The sequence below is a fragment of the Dicentrarchus labrax genome, unplaced genomic scaffold (assembly GCF_905237075.1).
Source record: "Dicentrarchus labrax unplaced genomic scaffold, dlabrax2021, whole genome shotgun sequence".
Lineage (NCBI taxonomy): Eukaryota > Metazoa > Chordata > Actinopteri > Moronidae > Dicentrarchus > Dicentrarchus labrax.
The window spans coordinates 21,786,773-21,813,781 of NW_026136722.1; the positions used below are offsets into that span (position 1 = coordinate 21,786,773).

At 41.0% G+C, this 27,009-nt stretch overlaps 2 protein-coding genes across 4 annotated transcripts in view; one reads left to right on the forward strand and one right to left on the reverse strand.

Annotated features, from left to right (window-relative positions):
• The window catches only part of rbfox1 (RNA binding fox-1 homolog 1), a 365,339-nt gene that overhangs the window by 110,440 nt on the left and 227,890 nt on the right, over positions 1-27,009 (forward strand). The window lies entirely within an intron of this gene.
• LOC127355811 (uncharacterized) lies at positions 2,570-24,148 on the reverse strand. Its single transcript, XM_051387045.1, has 2 exons — positions 24,051-24,148; positions 2,570-4,254 (listed from the first exon to the last, which is right to left on the reverse strand). The coding sequence occupies exon 2, from the start codon at positions 3,298-3,300 to the stop codon at positions 2,626-2,628; it is 675 nt and encodes a 224-aa protein (XP_051243005.1). The 5' UTR covers positions 3,301-4,254; positions 24,051-24,148; the 3' UTR covers positions 2,570-2,625.

The window sequence follows — 27,009 nt, forward strand, 5'->3', positions numbered from 1 at the left end:
AAGAAAGGGATGGCTGGGAGGAATGGAGGTTGGTGTGTGTGTGTGTGTGTGTGTGTGTGTGTGTGTGTGTGTGTGTGTGTGTGTGGGTGGGTTGGTGGGTTGGTGTGTGTGTGTATTAGTATGTATGAAGTGCGTAAATGGAAAGGCGCATACTGCTAGCGTAAGGGACTTCCACAACACGCAGGCTTCGCCTCGCCTACACTCTGCTCTGTCCGCATATTCTATCCCTCATCAATAAATAACATATTAATGCCTCCTCCGCCGCCCCACCTGCTCTACACTAATCCAACGGCCCCCCCGCCTGCTCTCCTTCTCCCTTTTCCTTTCATTCTATGCGCTTACTGTATTCTCTGCTGTTAGCAAGGCTGTGGCTTCCTTTGTCTCTAATCTTTGTCCTCCTTTCCCCCACTCTTTCCTCTTCACTCTTTCTTCTTTGCCTCTCTTTCATTCTCCTTGTTCACATCACTCAGCGCTTCTCTCCATCCAGTAGATTTAGCCCAAGTTGAATTATGTGAACATCATTCAATTTTTTGGTCTACTAATGCATGATAATGCAGGTTAAAGCTATAATCTGTAACATTTCCGCATTAAAATGTCTATAAACACTAGACCTATGTTCTGGGTAGTTGATTTGTGTACTTACATTATCCCAAATGTTTCCATGTTTCCAGCAATATCAGAGAAATCTATAATTTCCTTCAGGTAACGCTGCGTTTCACCAGTCGACTGTCAAAGGCGTCATATCCCCTTTGTGCATGCATCAGCATTGTGGTTGTCATACACTGAGTTTTTATCCAGTCTGAAGCCACATTATTACGATCCACTGTTTAGATCTTGGTGGTTTTTAACTCAAGATTTGAACCAGATGAAGAATTTTAGTTATCGGACATCTGGATCAGTTATATATATATATTATATAAGTTATCAGAGAAACAAGCTGAGCTAACGTTAGCAGCAGCCAACAGTGTGGGAGAAACCGTGATTTTTAAGGTGGAACTGCTTTATTCAGTGTTTTTAGCGGTTTTAACCAGCGGGTCTGTTTGTTTTGGAGAGGAGAAGACCTCTGTGGATAACTGGGCTCCCAGTAGAAACCTCTTGAATCATGAACACTGAAGGAATCCTAACCAGGAGAAGCTGACTGCAGTGACGGCAATGGTGGTGAAGTCAACTTCCATGATCCCACGCTACTTCATGGCATCATCAAACTCTGTCTTTTGTTATTGTTTTTATTTGAGAGACCCCCTAGTGGCAGAAACTACATGTTGTGCGTTTAAAGAAGGCTTGATTTATATGTTATGACATAATATAATTCTGATAAAAAGTAAGGCACACCTAACTTTTTACATTGAATTACACAACTCAACTCAGGCAAGTTTCATGAGTCTGCCATTTTAATCTGTACAGAAATGAATAGACAGTAAAGCATGGTTAACCAAATGGTCAGTAGTAATATATGGTATTCCAAACTGGAATCACTCCCCAACTCGTCAAATACTGCTACTTGATCAGTGGCCCTCCACTTAAAAATATAATGCTGTAGATATCCTTCTAGTGTAATTTCTGGACGGATCAAAGTCAGTGACATCGTAGAAAGAGCAAGAAAGTCTGCATATAGAGGAATTGGGGTGGATGGACGGCTCAAACAAACACAGGACTTTAACCCAGTAGACCACTGTTGGTGTCCCGTGTAAAACTAAAAGTGCTTTACGTAACTTAATCTCCATAACGTACTTAAGGTATGTTAGGCATAACCCTAACCCTTAACCGTAACCCTAAGTTATGTTTTGTTCACATACTTAACTTTCATCAGGTACATAATGTAACTTGAATGTCTAGCCAGACGTTGCATATTTATTATTCCTAACTTGAAGTTGGAGCCCTATGAGTCCAAAAATAACACTACAGGGATTCCTGAACTGAACTGAAAACAAGCCAAATAACCAATATTTTACCCCTATAAGCTGTTTACTGTGAGTCTATTCTAATACTTCAAACTCTGACCTACATTGTCATCCCAAAATAGTCCTTGGGTTTAAAACAGAATTCCCACATAATGCTATTTTAATGGTAAATATTTTTTTTATTACCAGATTTCTGGTCTGGAAACAGATTTAATATATGTAGCTATCGCTCACCACCAGACCCCATAGACAACAGCAGTAATTTTACCTTGCCTACTATTGTAACGTCAGAACTTCATTCTAAGCAGAAACCAAAACTGTCTTTGTAAGTCTTTCCACTGTTTCTACAATTCACCGACATTAAAAACAACAGTTTTAGTCATTTTACTCAGCTGCACATGGAGCAGACCGGCTATGGAAACAGACCATTGGCTGTAGATCTGTACCTTAAAGGTCATATATATATATATATCGTCCTCCATGCCAACATGGTGTTTGGTGTTTTTACAGTTGTCAAGTTCAAGTTCAAGTTCAAGATGTTTATTGTCATATGAAACAAAAGAAAGCAAGTTTTCCTCTGTGCAATGAAATTCTTTATTTGCTGTGCTGTCCACCCTGATACCGACGCAAGTACAATAAGTAACAAAAAACACAATATTACCCAATAATAGAATAGTAACAAACACAATATTAGTACAGTAATAAAATTAAAAATAACTCAATATTACAGTAATTTTAAAAGTGTCTGATGTGCAATGTGCAATGTATACCATGGGATGTGCAAAACAGTTGTGCAAGAGCGCAGTTGTAAACAGAAGTACAGGTGTAAGGTGACGAGGTGGTACATTGATGTGACTCCTGTCAACTGTTCAGGAGTCTGATTGCAGAGGGGAAGAAAGAGTTTTTGAGTCTTGTTGTTCAAACTTCTGTACCTCCGGCCTGAGGGTAGAAGTGTGAACTGTCCGTGTTGTGGATGGGTGGGGTCTCTGAGCATAGAGGCAGCTCTCCTGTGGACTCTGCGATTGTAGATGCTCTGCAGAGAGGGCAGTGGTGTCCTGGTGATCCTCTCAGCAGTCTTAACCACTCTCTGCAGGCGAGTGCGGTCCGCAACAGTAGTGTTGCTGTACCACGCTGTGATGCAGCTGGTTATGGTGCTCTCAACCACGCAGCTGTAGAAGTTGCAGAGGATCCTGGGCGACATGCCAAACTTCCTCAGCCTCCTCAGGAAATACAGCCGTTGTTGGGCCTTCTTAACCAGCTGCGTGGTGTTCAGTGTCCAGGTGAGGTCCTCACTGAGGTGGACACCCAGGTATTTGAAACTGCTCACCCTCTCCACTTCAAGCTCCCGGATAGACAGTGGTTGATGAGGTCTCCTCTCCTTCCTTATGTCCACTATCATCTCCTTTGTCTTGTTTGTGTTGAGGGAGAGGTTGTTGTCATCACACCATGCCACTAGACCGGCCACCTCCCTTCTGTAGGCCGCTTCCAGTGATGCGACAGATCACTGCAGTGTCATCCGCAAACTTCAGGATGATGTTGTCCTTGTGGGAGGCGACACAGTCATGGGTGAACAGGGTGTAGAGGATGGGGCTGAGAACGCATCCCTGAGGGGTGCCAGTGTTGGTGATGATGCTGGCTGAAGTCCTATTACCAATCCTGACAGACTGGGCCTGCCAGTCAGAAAGTCTAGGAGCCAGTCGCAGAGTGTGGGGTGCAGGCCAAGTGTGAGCAGTTTGAGGGTGAGTTTGTGGGGGATGACTGTATTAAATGCCGAGCTGTAATCCACAGAGTATCCTGATGTAGGAGTCTTTGTTTTTCAGGTGGGATAGGGAATAGTGGAGTGTAGCAGTGATGGCGTCTGAGGTGGACCTGTTCAGCCGGTATGCAAATTGCAAGGGGTCCAGTGTGTCTGGTAGGCTGTTCTGGATGTGGGCCATCACCACTCTCCGAAGCACTTTGCGATGATTGGAGTGAGTGCTACTGGCCTGTAGTCATCCAGACAGGTGGGTGGGCTTTTCTTGGGGAGGGGAACAATGTTTGTGGTCTTGAACCAGGTGGGAACAATGCTCTGGCTGAGGGAGAGGTTGAATATGGAGGTGAGAACGTCAGCCAGCTCATTAGCACATGCTCTGAGGGCCCGCCCCGGGATGTTGTCTGGTCCTCCTGCCTTCCGGGGGTTAATCCTCCTCAGTGCTCTGTGTACCTGGCCTGTTGAAACTGTTGGGGGAGGGGAGGGGTGTTGAGTGGTCTGGGGAGTCTGGGTGTGTGCAGGCCTCCTCTCTGTGTTGTGGCTGGAGGTCTCAAACAGGTGTAAAAGGTGTTGAGATCATCCGGCAGGCTGTCTGTGTCACGTCTTAAATGAAGAACAAAGACATAAGAAAGAAAAATTTGCACATAATTGGTAAATAACTTTGTTGCCATCCAAGGTATCACATTATTCAGCCTTAGTTTTGTTACCTTTGTTATGTCAACCTGTAATTTGGTGTATAATTGTTATCAGATTAGAAGAATCACCACTTTTCTTCTGATGGTCTCCCTCGGGCCTTTGGTCCATCTCTTTCTCTATTTCCCCTCTCTTCCCTTTTCGCATCTGATCTCATCATGTCCAACCTCTCCTCCGCCCTTCTTGTCCAGAGGTAGCTTTCAGTGAGAGATATATTAATGTGGCAGTTTAATTAGCGAGAACCCACATGGCTATTGATTATGTACTTGCCTGGGGTAAAGTTTGCCTTCTGCTCCCAGTCATGTATTGATCTCTGGGTGGGAAGGAGCACATCTACAGTCGTTGAGTTTGCATATCAAGTGGGTGAACCTCCAAGCATAAAAGGCCCTACCACTCTCTCTTTAAAGCAACAACATGTATTTTAGGGGTGGACTTTACCATTAGACAAGGTAGGCAACTGCATTGGGCCAAAAACTATGAGGGCCCCCTAACAGCTATAGATTTATGATGATGTTAGATACGAGAATTTGTAAAATATTGTTACAATTATTACTCATATACCTGACATAACATACAGTCTTCAAGTCTTCATAGCACTTCAATGTTAAAGCGCCCCCTGTGTACCACTGGACCATTCCATCACTAGAACCTAAAAACACTTGTTGCTATGGTCGCTGAATCTTAACTGATGTTTAAGCCTTGAGATGCTATTCGACACAGCCTTAATCACTAATACGGAGTTATCACTGTGATAAATAAAAGAGGGAAAGTAATACATTCATTGTGAAATTCCCAGAGGTAATTTATTTCCTTTGCACCCCCTGAAGCAACCAGCAGGGCAATAACACTAGCACAAAATGTTCCTGTTGGATTGACTCATATGTTCAATGATGGGAGCACCAACCCCCTTTTCCTCCTGACCTTCATTGAAACAGTAAAAACTAGGGCTAAAGTCAACCGGCAAACCGGTTGACTGATATTCTACCTACTCTTCAACCAATCAATTGGTCACCAGGAGAAAACAATCTGGTTTGACTAAATGGACCACAGTTCATGAACAGGCTCGGTTCTGGTTCAAGCACCTAGTTTTGAAGTGTTCTGAGCATTTAGACCAAAACTAAATTGGTTTGGAACCTGAAAATTTGGGTCCTAATGGAAACAAAAAATAGCAGGTTTTCCTTGGGAACCAAAGAGGGTGTGTCATGTTCTACAAGTTGTTGTGCATAGTGTAGCGCCCTCTATTGATGATGCATCCAATTACTATGGTTTCACTCAAAACTGGTGAAAACGCAGGGCTGGTTGGCTAGATAGCACCAAGGTTCAAGACCAAGAACTAATTTGGTGGAAGAGGGGCCCGAGCACTCTCTACTTGCTTGCTGTTTGTTAATCAAAGTTAAACAGCATTGCCAAGAAAATTAATTCCTGCAGTCTGACCATTTATTTTCCACATTTATTATTTTAAGTAGTTTCGGAAAACTAGAAAGGCACTATACAAGTACAGGTCCATTTGCCATTTATTGTTACATAACACAACAGCAACATCATACACACATACCCATACATATACTGGCATCAAATGAGGCTTAACATTCACACAGTTTCTCTCCACTGTCCCTCAATATTGCATCATTAAGCCTGAGGCAGTAGACACTTAGCAACATGCTTCCAAGATTTGAAGTAAGTTCATGGACAGCTGGTAACGTTATAAATCCAACATTGGGCTTGAACAGTTAGCCCTTGTTAAGAAAGCAGTCTGTAGTAAAATAAAGTTCAACCACTCAGCTCTTCTGTTCTCTGATGCTGGGTTGCGTTGTTGTAGAGATTGTTGCTAGTTGTTTGACATTGTGACAGTTAGTTTGGAGCTGAGTAAAATGTTCAGTAACTTAAGTTATGCAGTCTCTAGGCGTAGCCTTATAGCCTATATATAGAGTCCTGCTTTCAGGAGAGAGGCAGAGAGGATGTGCACCAACATGCTGTCCCAGTGCTTGGGATATTGACTAACTCCAGGATGAGCTCAGCATTACATTAAAGTTCAAGCTTTCTTGCTTATGAAGATTAATGTTAAACTATACCTGTAATGTTGCAGCAAGGTTTTGAAATCCAGGCAAACAGGCACAAGGAGGGGTGCGGGGGAAGACCATAACTCTGTGACAAGGATATTAAAAGGCTTTATAATATTTCTGTCTATGGCTCACTTCATCGCTCTAGCTTTATGCTCTTTAGCCACAAATGGTTCTGAAAGGTCAAGCTAACATGTTATTTGGGCACAAATAATCTTCCTCTGCGAATCCAGTTCTGTTTGTCCTCTGGGCAAAAAGACTCTTCTCTCTGTGTTCTTTGCAGCATCTTGACTTTTTGCATACTCACTCCACTGGCTGCCTATTAAATTTAGGATCCATTTTAAAATTCTTTTATTTGCTTTTAAATCCCTAAATGGTCTTGCCCCGCCCTACCTATCTGAGCTTCTACACCCCTATATACCCGTCCACCCCCTCAGGTCAGATGATCAGCTGCTCCTGAGTGTGCCTAAAACTAAGCGGAAGCTCAGAGGGGACCGTGCCTTTGCTGTGTCTGCTCCTAAATTATGGAATGATCTGCCTCTGCACATTAAACAGGCCTCTTCTCGTCTGTTTTTAAAACCAGTCTTAAAACCCATCTCTTCTCTGTGGCCTTTGACACCTAGTAAGATGTCAACTTTATTTACTTGATTTATTTTTTGTATTTGTTTTTTTTACTTTTTGATTGCTTGTTATTGCATGGTTATTATTTTTAGGGACCGAGCCAGCGACCGGCAAGGTCCCTATTGTTTTTGCTTGATTTCTTCTTCTTACCTATTATTATTTTTAGCCCCCTTTCACTGCATTTTTGCCCCCCTGAACATATACGAAAAGTCAATTTTATTTAAAGCGTAAAGGATATTCTTCGTGTTGGCCACAGGTGGCGCTAGTAAAAAATGTTTTTTTCTCATAATTTGTTCACATCAAAAACCTTGTATCCACGCGGTGAATGGAGCTGAATCTCCCCATATAGGCCACGCCCACTTCCGCCTATAATTCTTCTCCGCTAGAGCGTGAAATGTCCATAAACTACTTTTCCGTGTTCCCCCCATGCGCTTTGTCCGATTCGCACAAAATTTTTCACGTATCATCTGAGGACACTCATAAAAAAGTGATTAACAGAATTTTGATATTTCAAAAAACCAGCACGTTATAAAATTAGCACTTCCTGTGGATTTTTCATCAAAAAAGGAAGTGGACAATTTCTCCAAATTGGTATGTCCGATTGACACCAAACTTGGGTCCATAGTTCCACATGTCTTCCTTAAGCATCGTGCACAATTTCAGGCCATCGACACTAGGTGGCGCTCTTTAAAATGAAGAAGTTTATATCTCTACAACGGTATGTGTGATTAAGATGAAACTTGGTACAATGCTTCCCCATGGCTCCCTGAGGCTCCCTTAAAAAGGACAAAAAAAATACGCCACTAGGTGGCGCTCTTTTGGCATGATAAATCACTGTGCGGAGACCGTAATAGTTATGAATATGAAATTCACAGGGTACGTGTACAGTAGTGCCTGAAGCTCACATACCAAAAATCATGTTTGTCGTGTGTGTAGCGCCCCCTACAGGATAAAAAAACAGCAGCCCCGGCGCCACGTTTCACCAATATGTACGAAACTCGGTAGGCACGTGTAACATGCTGGGACGTACAAAAAAAGCCTCTTGGACCCATACCCGAAACCCCACAGAAAGTCGGCCATTTTGATTTTGATTTTCACTTTCGGCTAATTCTTCTTCAAAGCGTAAAAATGATTCTATTAAAAGTTGTGCTATCAACGAACGGTCCTCTGCCCTCAAAGGATTTATTTTTTCTTTTTTTTTTTTATTTTTTTTTTTTTTATTTAAAAAAACCCCCCTAAAGAATTTATCAGATCTACTTCAAAATTGGTCAGTACAGTCAAAAAATTGTGCTGATTAAAAGTTGTGCTATTTGTGCATGTACATTAAAAGGCGTGTCCGTGGCGTGCCCTCAAATTTGGCCAGGTTGAATCAAATCTATGATGCTATTTCCGGCATTTAAGGGCTTCTGTTTTAACTAACTCCTCCTACACATTTTATCAGATTGACTTCAAATTCGATCACTTCAATCTACACACATTGGTTATCAAAAGTTGTGCTATTTGTGACTGTATGTTTAACTGTGTGCCCGTGACGACGTGTCGAATTCCACCGATTGGCCATCAAACAGATAGTACTCATATCTTCAGTGTACAATCCCACCTTGAACACGTCCTCATAACTTCAGCGTACATGATCCAATCTCAATGAAACTTCACGTGTTTGATAACAGTCCCACCCTGAACACGTCTACATGACAATATTCAGACATAGTGATAGCGCCACATACTGGTAACAGGAAGTATCATTTTATACTTTCATGTTCTACTCCTCACAGGATGATCAGATCCAGCTGAAATGTACTTATAAAATGCAAAACACATTGTTGATGATATGTGTTGACTGTGGTGAGGGGGCGTGTCTGTGGGGTGGCGGGAAAAAAACACAAAACACGAATTCGCTATAACTTGAGTGTACATTGTCCAATCGGCTCCACACTTCAAATGCTTGATAACAGTCCCGCCCTGAACACGTGTACAGGACAATATTCAGACATAGTGATAGCGCCACCTACTGGCAACAGGAAGTAAGCGCCGCGTGGCGATTTTGAGCCGATTAACGGCAGATTTTCATGTTGTGGTCCGCACGCGTTACGTCGGCACGCGACGCGGCCGCAGCACGCCCCGAGTTGCGTGGAGTGCGAGGTCCCGCCCAACGCTGCTTGCAGCTTCAATTATTTATGTCTTTTCATTTTATTGTTGTATTATATGTTATTTTGCGCCTCATGTGAGCTGTTATGTCTTTTATTTATGATGTCTTATTTATTCTCCTGTACAGCACTTTGGTCAACTTTGGTTGTTTTAAAGTGCTTAACAAATAAAGTTGGATTGGATTGGATACGTAGAGCAATTTACCATCCATTCGTGTCATGATACTCTATGCAGTCCTTTTGAGAAATTGTAGCAGAGCTTCTCCACTGGGGTTAAGGTGCACCGATGAGGTGGCATAAGTAACATACAAGGCACTTCCTACTCCCTCTGTAGCCATTGCTGAAGCTGATGGCCGATTTAGCCACAAGCAAATCCAAAAGGTCAAGTTAACAAGTGTGAAATGCAATATCTGGTTTCAATCTTGTAAGATAGGTGGGAGGGGACACCTCTGAATTCAAGCCACCAAAAGGGCTGCACAAAGCTGTGTAGGTTTGGTAGCTGGAAATGTCTTTTTATTATATGTTTGGGCAGTTTTACTTTGATTCCCCAGCAAGACTACAACAGTCACTATGGCTTAGAGCAGTAGTTCTTAAACTTGTTATCATCAAAATACTCCCTTTGAAAAATGTTTTCATCCAAATATGCCCTGACCAAAAGGTTTTTGGTAAAATAAAATGCCTCTATAAAGAGGTACAATACAGCCCTGTGTCATCAGTGTCTATTTTATCAAGTAGAACACTTAAATGCCTCATTTCAAATGTTTAGAATCCATCACTAAATTCATGGCAAATCATTTTGTCATCATCCAATAACAATAAGATGGCACTGAAGTTGCATTGAGCCAATCAAATCAAACAAGAGGCACACTCACTACTCCCTTCCTGCTTTGCTGCTGTCTACTATGCAGTCCAATAGATTGGCTAGCTAGCTAGTTAGCTGATGGACTGTGAGTGTGAGTGTTTTTCCCCCTAAATGCTGTTCAAGGCCTGTAGCGAAGCATCACTGTGTGACCAGCCCTTGCTCTAGCTATTTTTACTTTATCTTAATCTTAACTGTACATTTTGTAAAATATAGTAGAGCTGATTATCAGTTTTTACCATGGCTGGTTTTTAGACTTTATTATGATAATGTTGTACTTCATCCTCAGCTCTCTCCACAACAGACAACGCACACTGTATGCTTCTCATCAAACATCCTCCATGTTTGACATCAGATCTCTTTAATCACAATTGAGCCCAAATACTACATATCCTGCTTTTCCTTTTAGCACACTAAAATGTAAAAATGTTGGCTCTTGGGGAAAAAACAAAATAAAACAAATAAAAATAGCAAGGAATGCTTTTATTGTGTGAACTCTATCATAATGTGTCAAAAGTACAATTTGTCGTTACAGGAAAGATATAGATAGGAAAGTTTTTTGAGAGGTTTTTCACAGCTGTACAGTGTGTGCCCCTACAAAAATCTTACAGCATGCACAATTTGAAAAGGCCATAGCTTCTGAACAATTAAATATGGCAAGGAAGGCAACCCTGTCAAGGCCTCTGGTGTCAGTAACACAGGTATGTGCAAAGCAGGTGGTAACGAGACAGAAAAGGTGGAGCTATTTACAAATAGTGAACTTTGTGGGTTGTCCCTCTACCGCTGCAATAACAGTTGAGCAGGCCTCAGTCAGAACAGTTGTCAGATAGCTAATAAGTAACCAGCTAACTAGACAGCTATGTTTTGTATCAATTTGAATACTTCCTTTCTTACACTTTTTTGAGTACGTGTTTTCACACTGTCGAGTAAAAGTTGAGTATGGAACACTGGGCACTTCTCACCCTCAGTGGTTGTCATTTTTGCTACGAAGCAGAAGGGGAGGGACTACCGGAACATACTGGTACATTTTCCATCAGTAGGAGGAGTACACAACATCGGCATAGATGGTGTAATTTCCACCTTGAATGAACAGGGGACACACAGGCAATGAAAAGTAGAAGCAGGTTAATTTTGATTAATATCATGAAGAAATCCAGTGAAAAACAAGCCAGTATTGGCGCTAATGCTCCGTCTGCTTGTAAATCGCCGGAGAAGAAGGTGATGTTGCAATTGTCATTTCAAGTGACATTGTCAAGTGAGCAACGGCCATGATGTACTTGAGATACTACGTTGTCGAAATTGGCGCACTACGCAAAGGAAGTATGTAGTGTCCATAGTGTACTACATAGAAGCATACTAACGAAAGTATTAGATTTGAGACACAGCATTAGTAAGGTAGTGTTTTTGCTTAAATAAGCTAACTTGACCTAGCACATAGCATATCTAAATACAGGAAAGGAGAAAGTTGACTAAGGTTCTGTTGAGGCTTGGTCAACTGTTATTGGAGCACAGAGCAAAAAGGGGCAGGACTTAGGAAGGGTCAATTATATTGTATACATCCAGCATTTGGACTCATTACTGCAGTATCTCTAAAATCATGGCTATGGCCGTCTTTAAGATATATTTACAACAGTGTCTAACTAAAAACATGAACCCTTATGAATTCTCATCTCTCTTAAATTGAACATCCATGCTTGTCTCAACAAAGAGGGATAGGAGTAATATTTACTGCATACATCCTTCTAAATTGCAATTCCAGGAACTCACGCTTTTTCAATCATATGTGATGAGAAATAGCCTATGCAAAGAGACAGTATAAGGCATTCAAAAGACATACACATACTGTCCCTTTATATACAGTACCCTTAGTTCCCTGCAGCAGTGCTGCTGACAGCGGTCACATTTGGAGGCGGCAGCAGCAGTGAGTGTCCTGTAATACATGGACCCAGTCCACCATTAGGAAATCTGGCCCAATAGAGTGATATGTGCGAAATAATTTATGAGCATTGGAGGGCTGAAAAGTGACACATCTGAAGTGTACAAGCCTACTTGGCAATGATTAATATTAATTCTCAAGAAGTTTCGGAAAAATCAGGTCCTGCGACAGCAGAAACCTGATTAGAGTGGGCAGGAAAAACCTCTGTATAGCCACTGCCTGTATGGAAAACAAGCTGGATAGCTGCTAGGCTGGAATCCAGTCGCCTGAGGCTGAGCTGATCTAATTGGCAGCTGTCTGATATGTCAGCCGAGCCAGCACTGCCATTTTAGGTCCTGATCAAAGGTGAACACTGGCTGTTGTGGTGGTGGTGGTGGTGGGGTGGGGGTTGAAGCTACCAGCACTGGGATGAAGGTCCAAACCCACTCCATTAGGTCTTAGCTTCGCTGTGTTTCTGTATGTGTTGGACATCCAGTGCCATTCTGTCATCAGAGCTATGCCAACTGATGGCGTGTCACTTTTAGCAGCTTGTTATCACTGAGGTTGTGACATCGTTAGGGATGGGGTAACATGCAAACGCACATAAACACACAGACACACAGACACACACACACACACACACACACACACACTTGGTCAGATCCCTCATTCATTGTTACTATAGGAGAGAAGTTGCTCTAATGCCAACACGTTCTCACTCCCAAGTTGTCAAATACTGCCGCTTGGTCAAAATATGCCGCAGTACGTATACCTCTCTGGGCACGCAGGGCTAGGTGGTCGAGTTAGCTGTAATAAATAAATATACAAGCAAGCTTGCGTGGTTAACTTCATGATGGTCGCAGTTTGGTTAGGGTTAGAAACAAAAACCTTTTGGTAAGGTTTAGGAAATTATGGTAAGTTATGTAACATACCTGGCTTAACTTACATAAGTTAATTAATGTACTTGAAAAAAATTGTGAACTTTTGGTTTCACACTGGACACACACAGCAGTCTCCTGTGTTTGAGCCATCCTTCCACCCCACCACCTATTGTGGTTACCTACTTTTGTAAGTACACAATATCGTTTGAGCTAGTTTTTGTTTGTTGCTTTTCAGTCCAATTTTTGTTTTTATTTTGGTTAAATAAAATATTTTTTTCACACCTGTAAGTTTTCAGTTTTAGCACACTGGATATTTGTGCTTACACCACTATTAGAACCATTATATCAAATATTGATCCTGGCTTGAACAAACACAATTTGAATTCTCAAATTAAACATTTTACTCCTTAAAATGTGCAGTGAAAAACCAATTAATTTATGATCTTCCTGCCATGCCAAACTCCAACCATTTTCCAAAAAAATGTACAGCTTAATGGGATTTAGTCACATTTTTGGATCAATACAGAAAATACAGTGTACATGTGTTTGGAAACAAGTTTCGATACATAAAGCTCTGAGGCAGAGCCACTAAATCTATTAGATTAATAATTAATAAAAAAAAAAAAATTACTAAATTAGATGACACATAACGTGTTTTGTACATTTTCAGCTTAAGGTCATGGGGATGAAATAACTATTCTATCATCTGCCACCAATGAAAACAGAAGGATTAACGTGATCCCAGCTCTATCACATCATCAATTATTGTCTTTGCTTGCGGTTTGACGGTTCGTGGGTCTGTTGAGAAACTGGGTTGCTGGCAAGGAGGTGGAGAGGAGGTGGATGGAGGATCATGTGGATTCCTCCTCCTGTTGTTTGATTTAAAGCAGCAGATATCCTCAGCTCTCAATGCAAATAGTTGTTCAAGTTGTGTCAAACAAAATATAGCTATCCTTACTAACTTGGCTACTTATATGCTTGCTGTTCTAAGCCACATTTTTGGCGTTCCACATTTCGAGTTCAGTATTATGGCCGTCGCCATATTGGCTTTTCTGAGCCAGCAGCAGCGACGCACTGCAAGTTGAGTTGCTCTCATTGTCTGCGCAGTTTTGTTGTGTTGTGGTTGATGCTGATATTGAGGTAGGCCACAAATATGTTCCACATATACAACCACAGCAAATGTATGTAGGATTCTGCATTGCCTAGTTCTCTAAAATCCACGGACTCCTTCTCGATAACCTTTAAGTTAAGTTACTATAACAAGTAACACACAAAAGAGAAAATAATTGAAATAAATTGGGATCCTGCAAGAGAATCTCATTGTCTGGTTTCCTTTCATGCCTTGCACATACTGGACCTGTCACGTGGAGAAACCTCCCCTGCTAAGATGACGACAGCTGCAGAAACAGAAAGCCAGGGAGAGAGAGTGAGAGGGAGAAAGTGAAGGCTCATTAGAACAAAGCTGAAACATGAGTGCCGTTTGAAAGAGGGAGAGGAGAGAAGGAAACAACAGTAAAACCAAAGCTGGGGCTAATTAAAAAGGCTTAAATTAATTGAGTTTCTGTTTTTAACTGCCATGCAAATCTCCATACACACACACACACATATTCACAAACCCACTCAGCTAACCGACCAGTGATGATGCTGAGAACAAATCAAAGGAGGAGAAAAGGCTGATTAAGAGCTTAGAAACTTGAGGAAGAAGATGAAAGAAGAGGCATGGAGAAAGAGACAGAAGGAGGAAGAGCCTGATATTACAGAAATAGTGTAGCTGCTGGAAAAGGGATTCAGCATAATACTTAGATAGACAGAATGGTCTGGACTCTGTGACCTACAGGATCGGGAAGGAGCTCTTTCAGCCTATACATCCCAAAGATTTCTTAAGGTGTGTCCCAACGGAACTCAAAATAACACAATAAATCTCCTTGCCTTACTGTATTTGCACAAATGACTGCAGTAGTGATGCCATTGTAGAAACTGTGAAGTGTCAAGTTTGAAGATGTTTGGATGAGCACTTCTGGAGAAAGTTGAGAAACATCGGCCTGCAGAGCCAAGCCAAATATGTTACAGTTGTATACTATTAAGCCTGTATGCTCGATATCATTGTAGACCTGGCTAAGATTAAACCGTTTGTCAGAGTCAGAGTAGGGGAGATCGTCACTTCTGATAGGTAGTTGGGTCTTGTTTTACGTCTTGTGCATGTGTGCATGGCTGAAGATGATTTTTATTTTGGCGCCCACATTAACAGATCAGAGTTGCCACGCATCTCACATGCGTCTGCAGCAGACCATCTGCTGACATTAGAGCTCAGTACACTACATGCCACATTCACCCTTTCACACACATTCACTCAGTGATGGTAAAGCCACAGCATCGGGAGCAATTCAGGGTTCAGTATCTTGCTCAAGGATACTTCGACACGTGGCGGGAGGAGCCGGAGATCATGCCATCAACCTTCCGATTAGGGGATGACCTGCTCTGCCTCTGAGCCACAGCTGCCCGGTTGTGCACAACAGGATATTTCTTAATGCCACAGTAACAATTTTTTGTGACTACTGGTCTTAACTTATAAGGAATACAAGATGCTATAGTACATGCACTGCCATAGTCATACCAATCAGGGGCGGTTCTAGGGGCGGGGCCACAGGGGCATTCTCCCTAGCTGAAATCTGATTGGCCCCCTGAAGTGCCCCTGTCCTTTCACTCATCTGTCCTTTGTCCGAGAGCGATGATCAGATGATAGGTGGATGCAATTCCATGCCCAAACACTAGTGGCGCTAATGAGCCAAATAGGAATGTCCAGCGTCAATAAAGCTTACAGAAGAAGATTTGAACGATCCCGGGGAGAAAGTTTTTCAACCGACAACCGATGGCAGTCTACGTTTTGAGGAGTTTGTTGGTAAGTCATAAATCCCTATTTACTCACAGCTGTCACGTAGCTTAAGTCTGACAAACATTAAATGAAGAAGCAAAGCTAACATTAGTATACAGTAATGTTAACTGAGGCCCTACTTTTGTTTAGACATGAACATTAGCATTTTGCTAATAAATGTAATGCTAATTCATGTAATTCTTTGTAATTTGCATTTGTGTGTTAACATTAACTATAATGTTTGGCAGTGATAGAGAAGTCTCAGGCGGGAATTCAGCAGTTTTGGCCAAAAGAGTGAGTCTGCCAGCCGCTGTAAATAAGCATGGTGAGAGCAGGGAGAGAGCAGTAGAAGACGGTAGACCAGAGGCTGGTCAACAGCAGGACACCTCCAGTCCCTTCATCAGGTCAGAAATCATTTAGGGAGAGCAACAACAGTTAACGCTGTAATTTATGAAATGTCTGATATTGTTATCTTGTGAAATGGCACATAAGTTCACTGAATTCTTTAATCTTTAAGATTTACCATAACTTTAATGTAATGGCTTTAATTTTTATTGGTTCGTATATCACCACATCTACCACAACTCACTTTTATATTTCAAACTTTCAAGTCTTTCCTTCAGTTTTAAATAAATAATAATGTGGTCTTATAGACAACATGGGTTCAGCTGAAAACATGCTTGGAGTTTGACACATATTTGTGTTTTAGCCACAAACTGGGACAGGACACTCTCTGTTACGGACCAGAGTGAAGTTGGTGAAGTTAGTGACTTAACCCCCCATTCTGCTGAGCCACCAGAGTCACCAATCAGTGCTGATCCTGCAGGATCTGATGGTAAGCGGCTATCTTGGAAAACCATAACTGCTTGCGTATGTATTGAGACAGTAGGCTTATGTTAAATAATTTGTCATTTGCTGCTTTCAGACATCTTCCAGTGTGGTGCACAGAGTCCTGTGCAGACATCAAAGGATTGTTCTGCTCCAGTTGAGGGATATAAACAATTGACTCCAACTTTTATTTAATTTGCTTCTCACCAGACATTTCCCAGTCAAGAGCAGGGGGTCCTGTGCAGCCTGTCCTTAAGGTTTTCCCCAAGACACAACATGGCAACCGCAAGAGGGCATTCAATGAATGAGTCGTGGTACAGAGACTACACATGGCTGGAGTACTCCATCAGTAGAGACTCTGTATTTTGTTATGCCAGCCGCCATTTTTCCTTCCAAATGCCCCGTCCTCTGTATTCAGAACAGAAACTGGCTTCTCCAACTGGAAGAAAGCTTTGTGTAAAGAAGGTGGATTTAAAGACCACTCCAAATGAGTCATCTTGGGGTGCACTGAGTCCCGACGAGCAAAAGCATTAGACATGAATGAATTTGTGAGATGGTTCAGTTCCCGTCATAAAAAAATGAAGAATAATGCTGTTTTAGAAGAGCAAAATGTACAGTAGTCACCCACATGGAACTTTCTGTATGTTTGTGAGAGAGAGATATTTTGAACTGACAGTATTTGTGAAAAAGTAAAAAGGTTTTAAAAAATTAATAAAATGCTGGATTTTCTCACATGCTGTGTGTGTTTGAGTATTTTGTCTATGTACAATATAAATGCATATAAAATTGGTAAGGAGATTTTACTGTGTAAGCTTTTTTTAATTACATTCGAGTGTTTGAACATGGTGTGACTGGTGAAATGTATACACCTTACCAAAACCAGGGATTGTGTGTAAGGATGTTGGACAAATACTTGGCCCCTCTATGAATATTGTGGCCCCTTGATGGCCCCTTACCTAACCCCTTAGCCACTGATACCAATACAAACTAAATTAACAACCCTCTCATCCCCACTCCCTGCCCCGGAAAGAGAGACTTGCCAGAAATGCCACGGTTCTCCTGAACAGCACCAGCGCTGCTTTGTTATAAGTAGGTGTCCTGCCTTGTTAAGCACAGTGTCTGTGATGTCTATGACACTGCAATATATTTGTCTGTCACTCTTTTGCTTTCCCCCTGAGTGCCTTGATGAATGTACTGAGCACAATAATCCCTCACATACCCCCCCACACACACACAAACACACACCACCACTGGAATAAGAAGCAGAGAGAGAGGGACAGAGTTCTTGGACTTGTATTCTTAAGAGGTGTGGGGATATTTTATGAAGAACTTTTGTTGAGTTGGTCAAATTTTTAATGAGGATTATTTTAATAATAAACAAAAGTGTAGATTTGGGTACTGACGGTGTGGACGTGAATATGACCAAAGTGAACGTTAAATTGTTCTTACCAATATTGTTATAGATCTCAAACAATCTTGTCGGGGGGGTATAAAGGGGGTAATTTAATAAAGAAATGTAAAAATCTCATTTCATTTGGCCCAAAATAATGGTAAAAAATGGTTGATGTATAGAAATTGCTGTTTGTTTTTTAGTTAATTATGATGTATGATAAGTATAAAGGAGGCAGATCACCTATGAACACCTATGAATCCTATGAATACATTTGAAATAGTTTTAGGACAAACAAGTTTTGATGGTGTGGAGGATCTGGCACCAAGTATACAAATGAGCCAGTCTTTAGATAATGAGCTTTTCTGTAGGGCTGCACAAATATGAAAAATATGATCAAAATGGCCATTCATGTGTAATATGCAAATAGCAAGAGCCGTAATTTAGATAAAATGTGTGTAAAAACAGCATTAGAAGTTAGAAGTACTGTAGTTTTGCAGAGGTGCCCTGGTCTACTAATCTTGTTCTCCAGATGTCTTTTCTTTTTTGGGAGAATTTAATTTGTGATGTAAAAGGATCATTCTTACATTATTGTCAATTACAATATCTGTCAAACTAATCTCAATATGATGTTTGTACCATATCTTACGGCCCTACTTTTGTGTTTTAAGCGGATTCCTGGGCGTATGAAAACATCAGGTAGGAGCTTTTGGTTGTAGTTGTAGATGGAGCTATTTTTGTACTATGCTTAGGTGAAGAATTAAATCAGGTTTAAAATGAACCAACCTACTGTGCTGAACAAATATAGAGGCCCACAGGAGGAACAGTGACAGAGACCCTCATGGTATCCACCTCCAGTTTCATGCTGTATTCTAATAAGCCCGGTCATGATGCACTTACTTCTGTATATGTTTGCATTATGATTGGACAGCACTAACCAATTTTGGCATTTATGAGCTTTGCTAATGTAGGTATTCTGGATTTGAATAATGTTGCCTTTTAAATTAGTTAATTTCAAACTGCTAATTTATAGAGGTTGCAGACAACTTAGTAAGTACTTTGTTCCAAAGCTTAGTAGTGGATTCATTGCTAACTGGTGCAACCCTATTCTTAATACACATTTGTTTATGATACATTTTAAGGATACCTAATATTTTATTAAGGTGGATTCTCTGTGGCTCATTTATGGGTGTGATCTCTTTCTTTATGACTTTGGTTAACTAAATGACTGGATATTTCTGTGAATCTCAAAGCAGCTTCAGATGTCACTTAAACAAATTGTTGAAAGGCCTTTCCATTCACCTTCTATAATCGAGCCACTGAGAGTATGTTTGCAGTGCTGAGATTCCTCGCTAACTTCCAACCCCACACGCTCATTTTTTCACAGTGACTCTCCATCCGTCTCTGTATCTGTGGTTATCTCTTGGTCTCAGGGCTCAGGGGTTGCAGAGGGAGGAGGGGGAGGAGGAATGAGCGGAGGGAAGGTGGAGTAAACTGTGTATCCCCTGGCAACCCATTAGTTGACAAGCCCCATCCTCCCAGCCCTTTGCCTATCTTTATTTAGGTTCATATTAATTAGTGGGACAAGTTGTGCACAGGGAGGAAAAGCCTCATCATCCCTTCTTAAAGGAATAGCTCAGATTTTTTGAAATGGAGATGTATGAAGTACTTATCCATAGTCAGTGTATTAACTATAGTAGAAGGTGGTTGGCATGCCCCCAGTTTGGAGAAGCAGACAGGAGTACCACCATGGAAGCTAGGCAATATAGGGTTGTGGATGGGGGCAGCAAAACATATTTTAGCCACCAAAAAAAATCAATATCAGTTAAAGTACACTTAAGCTTTTCCAACTGGGAACTGAAGCCATTCTATCCATCTATTCTCTCTTCAAAGCCACCAGACTCCTTTGACAAGAATAGTCATTTTATCTTGCAGAACACAGGAGTTGTTGTCTATCGCTGCTTAACTAGGGATGAGCGAGTACATCATTATCTGTATCTGTTCATCTAACTAAATTATCTGTATTCGTATCTGTACCTGAAATGGGCGGGGCTTCAATTGGACGTAGGTGGTGCTTAAACCGGAAGAGGGTGAGACTAACCGGAGTTAATTTAAGCCTGAAATTAAAATGGGTTGATCAGAAGTTGCTATATTTATTAGAAAACTATTTAGAGCCTCAGAATCAAGCTTCAGAGCAATCACAGGAGTACAGAACTAATTTTACTTATATACTTGTACTTGAATAGTACATTATTTGTACCGGATACTAGTTTCAGTTTAATTCTCGCTCAACCCTAGTCTAAATGTAACCAAACTGCGGCTGTTTCACAATGTTAACAATGCAATTATTATAGTTACAATAGCAATGGTGACCTGACTTCAACCTATTTCTTAACGTCCAAAACTCATAAAATGTGCTATCCCTACAGTGGTAAGTGACAGGCAAAAAGCCCCACTGAAGTTAATAGGAAAGATGACATAACACCTGCAGCCAAAACTGGACTTTTGCATATGCACAGATTTAAAGTAGTGTTATTTGTATGCAAATTGAAGAGAGGTTGGGATACTACACATAGAGAGTAAACTATGATTTCAGTGATGATGATGGCCACTGATGACCTCTAATGATGCACTCTTTGCCTTGCCTTTTTGCTTCAATTAATTTCTAATTATTTATATTTTGGGATAATATCCTTTTTAGTTGGGAACTCTGTCACAAGTATTTTCACCTGTGACTAAACATTATTATCCCTTGAGTCAGGGGAAGCTGCAGTTGAGCCCAGCATTAATTTGGATGATATAAACAAGAAAGTGTTATATATTTATATTTCATAGAGTTTACTTGAGTAATGTTATGTTGGCCAGTGTGCTGGGACAAAGTAAAATGTGGGAAAATCAATAATTTGTTTTGTAACAAGAGCTTTGTTTAAATAGTCAGCAGAGAGACAAGAATCACTGGAGACATTTTTCAGTTTTTCCACAATTTGGAAGACTTTTGTTTAAAGAAATAAAGAGAATGGGGAGAGACAAACTAGACAGAGAGGAAACAGAGGTGGAGATAGCAGGAGTATGGAGGAGCAGAGAGAGGGAGCAGCAGTGGAAGGAAAGCCGGCTGCTGTAGCTGCTGTTTCATTAACTGCCAGTCGACAGCACATACATCAAGCTCCAACAATGCTTAGGAAGCGCAACCGTAACCTGCAGTGATCCACCCGCAAGACGAGCTGCCAGTGATGGATTGTGTGACATGAACTGAGAGCACACACGCTCTCTCTCTCTCACTTGCTCACACACTCCCAAGCTCAAGCATTTCTCCCAAACTTAATTTTATTGCATTTGATGACATCTGAACAAAATCAAAAATACCTCTGATTAAAAATATTTCATTTGCTGTTATAAAATAGATATTTACTACTTGACTTATTGTGCAGATTTTACTGAATTGAGTACATATTGTCATGTAACCTACAGTGCAATTAAGCGCTAAGACCATAGTTCTCATTTACACTTAAATATTCTGACAAATAGCTTGCAGCAAGAAACTGATAACATTCTGAGAAAGATTTATTTGCACAATGAGAATACATCGAAAAATGTTCAGATAAACTCAGATTGCCACATTTGGAACTGCTTTATTCAGTGTTTTTAGCAGTTTAACCAGCGGGTCTGTTTGTATTAGACACAAGGAGATCTCAGTGGATAATTTGTCTTTTGTTATTGTTTTGCTGTGAGAGACTCCCTATTGGCAGAAATTACATATTGTATGTTTCAAAACTTATATTCTCTAACATGTTAAATAATTGAGCATATACATTGTCAGTCAAGCTGATGTTGCTGAGAGCTTATTTTTCTCTTTATGTGCGCCACAGTATTGTAAATCTCAGCTGGATAAACTTTGCAATGACACCAATTTATAACCACAAGCATTTTTTTCTGCATTATATACTGAAACCAGCTCTCATGTCTCATATGGACCTTTTATGGTATTATTGTGTGACTTTTTTGTTTTAAAGGGTTAATTCCAATCTGAACTAACATATGCAGTACATACGCCAACGGCCAATTTTGTGTGCAAGTTATACGCCAATCCTTCTCATTAACTGGGGGGCGATGTAGTATAAAGAGTGACAAAATCCACATACGGATGAGGTTGGGGTGGATGGATGGGTCATATAGGGCTTTTGCATTGGCACTTTTGGCTGCCCAGAGTCAAACCATGCCACCTTGATCTGCTTTTCTATTACCAGCTGAGATGAACCATCTCCGGAATAGAGCCAAAGTGTGCCCAACCAACACCAAGAGGGTTGTTGTGACGTCTGGCCGACCACAGCCAACCCATGAAGAGACACCCCTTAAAGCGGGTAGCCCTGTTGTAATGGAGAATGAAATCCCTTCTGCGCTCAGTCAAACCGATTCAAGAAAAGCCAGACCGTATGTATGGAAAAAGGCTAAAACTTACTTACAAACAAACAGACTTTCACCCAGGAGATTTTTCTGCATTATACACTGAAAAACGGCTCTCATATCTGTGTATATCAGATAACATATATAAAGATACAGACTCATCGGTAGGGCTCTAGTTCAGAGGGTTTGCTGAATCTGACTGATCCACAGATTTAGATAAGAACATGTTCTTGCATGATATACATATGTATGGTACCTTTATGTAACAGGATGTACAGTATAACGTACTTTAGTCATTTTTCTATTCGATTATTTGAATTAACTGGATTTGAATTTGTTTCAGCACAGGAGAATCTCAAACTTTCTCACATCTTTCTCACTGTAAAGTTTTCTTTACCATCCCGGTGTGGTGTTGTGTGGAGGAGCCTGTATATTTCATGCATATGATCTTTCCACACCCTGCCTAAGAAGCAGGGTGTGTGGACAGCAAGAGCTCAGTCTGCATAGTAATTGGTTGGGTAGGCGGCCGTAATGTTTTAATGCATAAATATATCAGGCATTGAAATTACAATTTAATGGTCTGTGGAATTAGAGAAGGAAGCTCTTGTTCTCTGCACTCACTCTCACTTTTTTACTCACCCACCACCCTTCCCCTTTCTCTGCTGGCTGTCGCCTGCTTGTATCCACTCCCAGTTCTCTGTCCTTTTCTGTTTGCTCTTTTTCATAATGCACAAGGTTCATGTTGTCTTTAAAATTTCTGTAGGTTCGTTGTTGTTGCAGTGTTTTAAAGATACATTGTGGCATGATTTTGTGCAATACATAATGGGGTTTCAAGATGGATCAGAATATCAGGTGAATCTTATCAGTTGGCAGCCAAACAGGGTAGTGAGGCAGGAGCACAGCTTTTTTGAAAGTCATGCCATAAGTGTTCTCTCTGTCAGAGATAACCAGTGAGCTACCTTCAGATACAGGGTGAAGTGACTTTTTGGCTCGTTTTCACTGCTGATCCACAGATTCTTGGTTCATTCTTGAGTTTTTAGCCTTGCAGAGCGGCCCTAGGAAGATTGGTCAGTTTGTCAGTCCGTGCTGAAATACCATACTGACCAGGGCATAAGATGACTCTGAATATGAGGTGACCTCTTTTACAAGATTTTATCAGACGACTCCTGTTAAGCAAGTTTTCCCGAAATACTGTTAGTCCACTAATGAGAGAATCGTTATTCTTGAAGCCTTTTCCCGTGAAAGTGACGGTCCAAAGTCCTGCCTCCCTTAGTTGCTATTCCTAGGTAAATTTCTGTTTGTGTTCCAGAAACAGAAATTCCAACATTCCAGAGTCTAGCACAGTTTTATGGTCTGTTTACACCAAAGGCGAAGTTCATTTCCGCCTCGCACAAGTTTACTCACAGGATAATTTGTGTTAACTCGTGCAGGTAAATATTCGCCCTTCAATCTGGCTTACTACACCGGTATGAGCCCAAAATAAACTAAATTTGCTGTGATTTAATTGAAAAAACTGATCAAAATGTTGCTGAAACAACTACATCATGATGCTGATTTGTAAAACATCTGATGTCATACTTTGTCGGGTCTGTATGCAAGACGACAAGCAAACAACTTTTAAAATGTTTGTTTTCTAAAAGGAGTTCGGATCAATCAGGGCTATGCTAAAGTTCACAGTAAAGTAAACCCAATAGCTGGACTCAAGTAACAGACACACATTTTCAGCACTTACCAGGTAGTCCAACATCTTCTCTCTTCTCTCTTTTCTGAGCAATCTCCTTTTCTGTCTGGACTCGTCATGCAGCTGTCTGTGGGCCAGCAGCAGCTCTGTCTCTTCGCTCCTCCACACAACACTGCAAAAGCCATGCCATACTCACATTTTTTTGCTCAAAGTTGAATAGTTTCAACTCATGCAAATTCACCAATTTTATGTATTTGCCCCATTTGCGTCTCCTGGTGCAAATTTGTGTCTATTTATCTTCTTGCATTGACTTTGCAACTTTTTCTCATGGCTGTGAGAAAACACTGACTGTGATAAAACTGCTGCTAGTATCAACCCTGGTGTTAATGCCCTCATGCACACATAACCTCATACTGTACACATGCAAGCCCACACAAAAACTCACTTTCCCAGACTTTAGCATTATTTTTAACACACACACACAGTTTTCAGACCAATTTCTGTCTCCCTACCTGTCATGTTCTGACTGTACACCATGGATTGTTTGACGAATTTCCCTCTCTTCACCATATTCATATTTCTCCCACTCATGTACAACTAATTGCTTGTTGTAAACTGTCACTCAAGCTGATGAGAGATGTGAATGTGTGCCAGAACTTATGCGTGTGTGAGTGCTGTATGGAAACGGTTTGTGTAGCTGAAGTATAGCTGGTGTTACTGTTACTTATGTGATTGTGACATTGTATGTGTGTATCCTCATTGATCAAGGTGTCACTCTCCCTCATGTTTAACATGACAACCACTGGGAACCAATCACAACAGAGCTGCTACTGAACCTTAGTGTACTGATTTGTGAAGACACTTCAGGCATGTTTCTGTTCTCACAGGCCCTGCTCATTGTCACCCTGTGTACCTATCCGATCTACAAATCTGAGCTCACAGGAATCTTGGATTTATTAGAACAGAAAGAAATTATTTTTAGCAATTGAGGGCCCTGTTTCAATTTAGCAAGGATGTCTCCAAGCTGCTATTTTGGTTTCATGTATGTGCAGTTGCGTAAAGCGTTAAAGGGCTGAGTGAAGTGGAATATAGATCAGAAGATATGGTGATTAATAGGAAATATTAATAAGCACTTGGCGACGGTGGCAAGGAAAAAGTTCCTTGTAAGAGGCAGAAACCTCGGACAGACCCAGGCTCTAGGTGGGTGGTCGTCTGCCTCGACCAGTTGGGGAGAGAGACAGAGAGAGAGAGAGAGACAAAGAGACAGAGACACACAGAGAGAACAATCAGTGCTTCTACTTTTACTGAAGTCTTTTTTACACAAGAATCTGTACTTCTATAAATACTTAACCACTTGACTGCTTGAATGTCTATTTGCCCTAAATAGCCAATGTACCAAATGTAGGCTAGCTTTAAGCTAGGTAGCTGGTGAGGTACTCCTAAATGCCTGCGTAACTGCGTCTATGAATAAAAACATAGCTAGCTTAACGCTAAGAAAACAGCCCTGAAAATGTCCTTGTTAAAGTGGATGAAAAACGGCAATAGAATTATGGTCAGGGTTGTTCTGATGTTTGTTCTTTTTTGGGCACTGATCCGGGGAAAAAGTAAACGACAAATATACTCACAGGAATTTTAAAATATGGTGGACTACTTTTATTTGTTACTAAATTATTTTTATGCTGTCATGATCACTCTTTTCCCTGCTACAGTTATGTGCTTTTTTCATTCTATGAAGAAGATTAGCAGCAATGTCTAACAAGTTTGAGTGTGGTTTTCTTACATACTGTATTATATAAATGTGAATCTTTTACCTGGTCTATTTGTAGAACATCCACAGGCCCAGCAAACAACCACACACTGTGATGTGCTTTTTAATTTTTCTTTGAATTATTCGTAACATAGTTACAGCACAACCCACTGGGTAAATGAGACTCGATGTGCACTGAACAATACCAGAGTCACCATGAACAATGGGGCAGATTAGGAGGACTTTCCCTTGGGGAGTTGGTTCTGGCATCAGCGGGTTGAAATGATTGCACAGGCATCCCCTCCATTTGTTTTTAATTTCCATTTTCATTATTTCCCTTGCTTCTTTTTGAGGAAATAATGAGTCACATTACTTAAAGGGGAAAATGTAGAGTCTGAAGCCATTTCACATGAAGCTGAGAGACAAACTGTGGTGATGATGTCATCTGGGGACAGATCCTGGAGCTGCTTCGCAGACCGTGAATAATAGAAGGGCTCCTTGGACTCTGTGACAGCAGCCACGGTGATCTGAGAGGGATAAGGGGACTTGATGCCGCTTTCCAGCTTAGGAAAGCCGTTTTCTGTGGTTGTAGATATTGATTTCACTGCCCCAAATCGTTGTTATACCGCAAACTCTGCTTTAAGGAGGATCTTCCTTTTTAGTAAACTCATAACTACACTGACACATAGATTCACAAAGGATTCGCTGCACTTTTTTAGACAATGACACAGATGCTGCTTGTCCCTATTTACTGTGGGGACACACCAAAGTGTTGAGTGTTCCAGTAGGACTGCAAAAAATGGGACAAGAGTGAGGTGCTCTATTACTTTCCAGATATTCAGAGGATGTACAGCCCAGCATCAGGAAAACTACAGTTTGTGACATTGTGGATTTTATTGTTGTTAAAGCTGGTTAGAGTTATGGCCAAGATCTCTGTTTGGCCAATTGTTGTTTTTTCTACATTTTAATTCAACATTCTTTGTAATGGCCAGCAGGGGGCAGCACAATTAATTACGTTTGTATTCAACATTATGGAGAAATGAGCTGACTTCTGACTTGATTTATGAGCTCAGTAAACAGTTTCCTAATAAGTTTATGGTCTCAATCTCTAGTTTCAGTCTTCTTCCATACAGCATGGTGCTCTTTTAGTAAATGATGGTCACATTTAGAGTAAAATAGATGATAGATAAAGCAGGGTATGACTACCTTGTGATTGACAAGTCATTCTCAGTGAGTCTGTCCAGCTTAATTATTGCCTTTAAT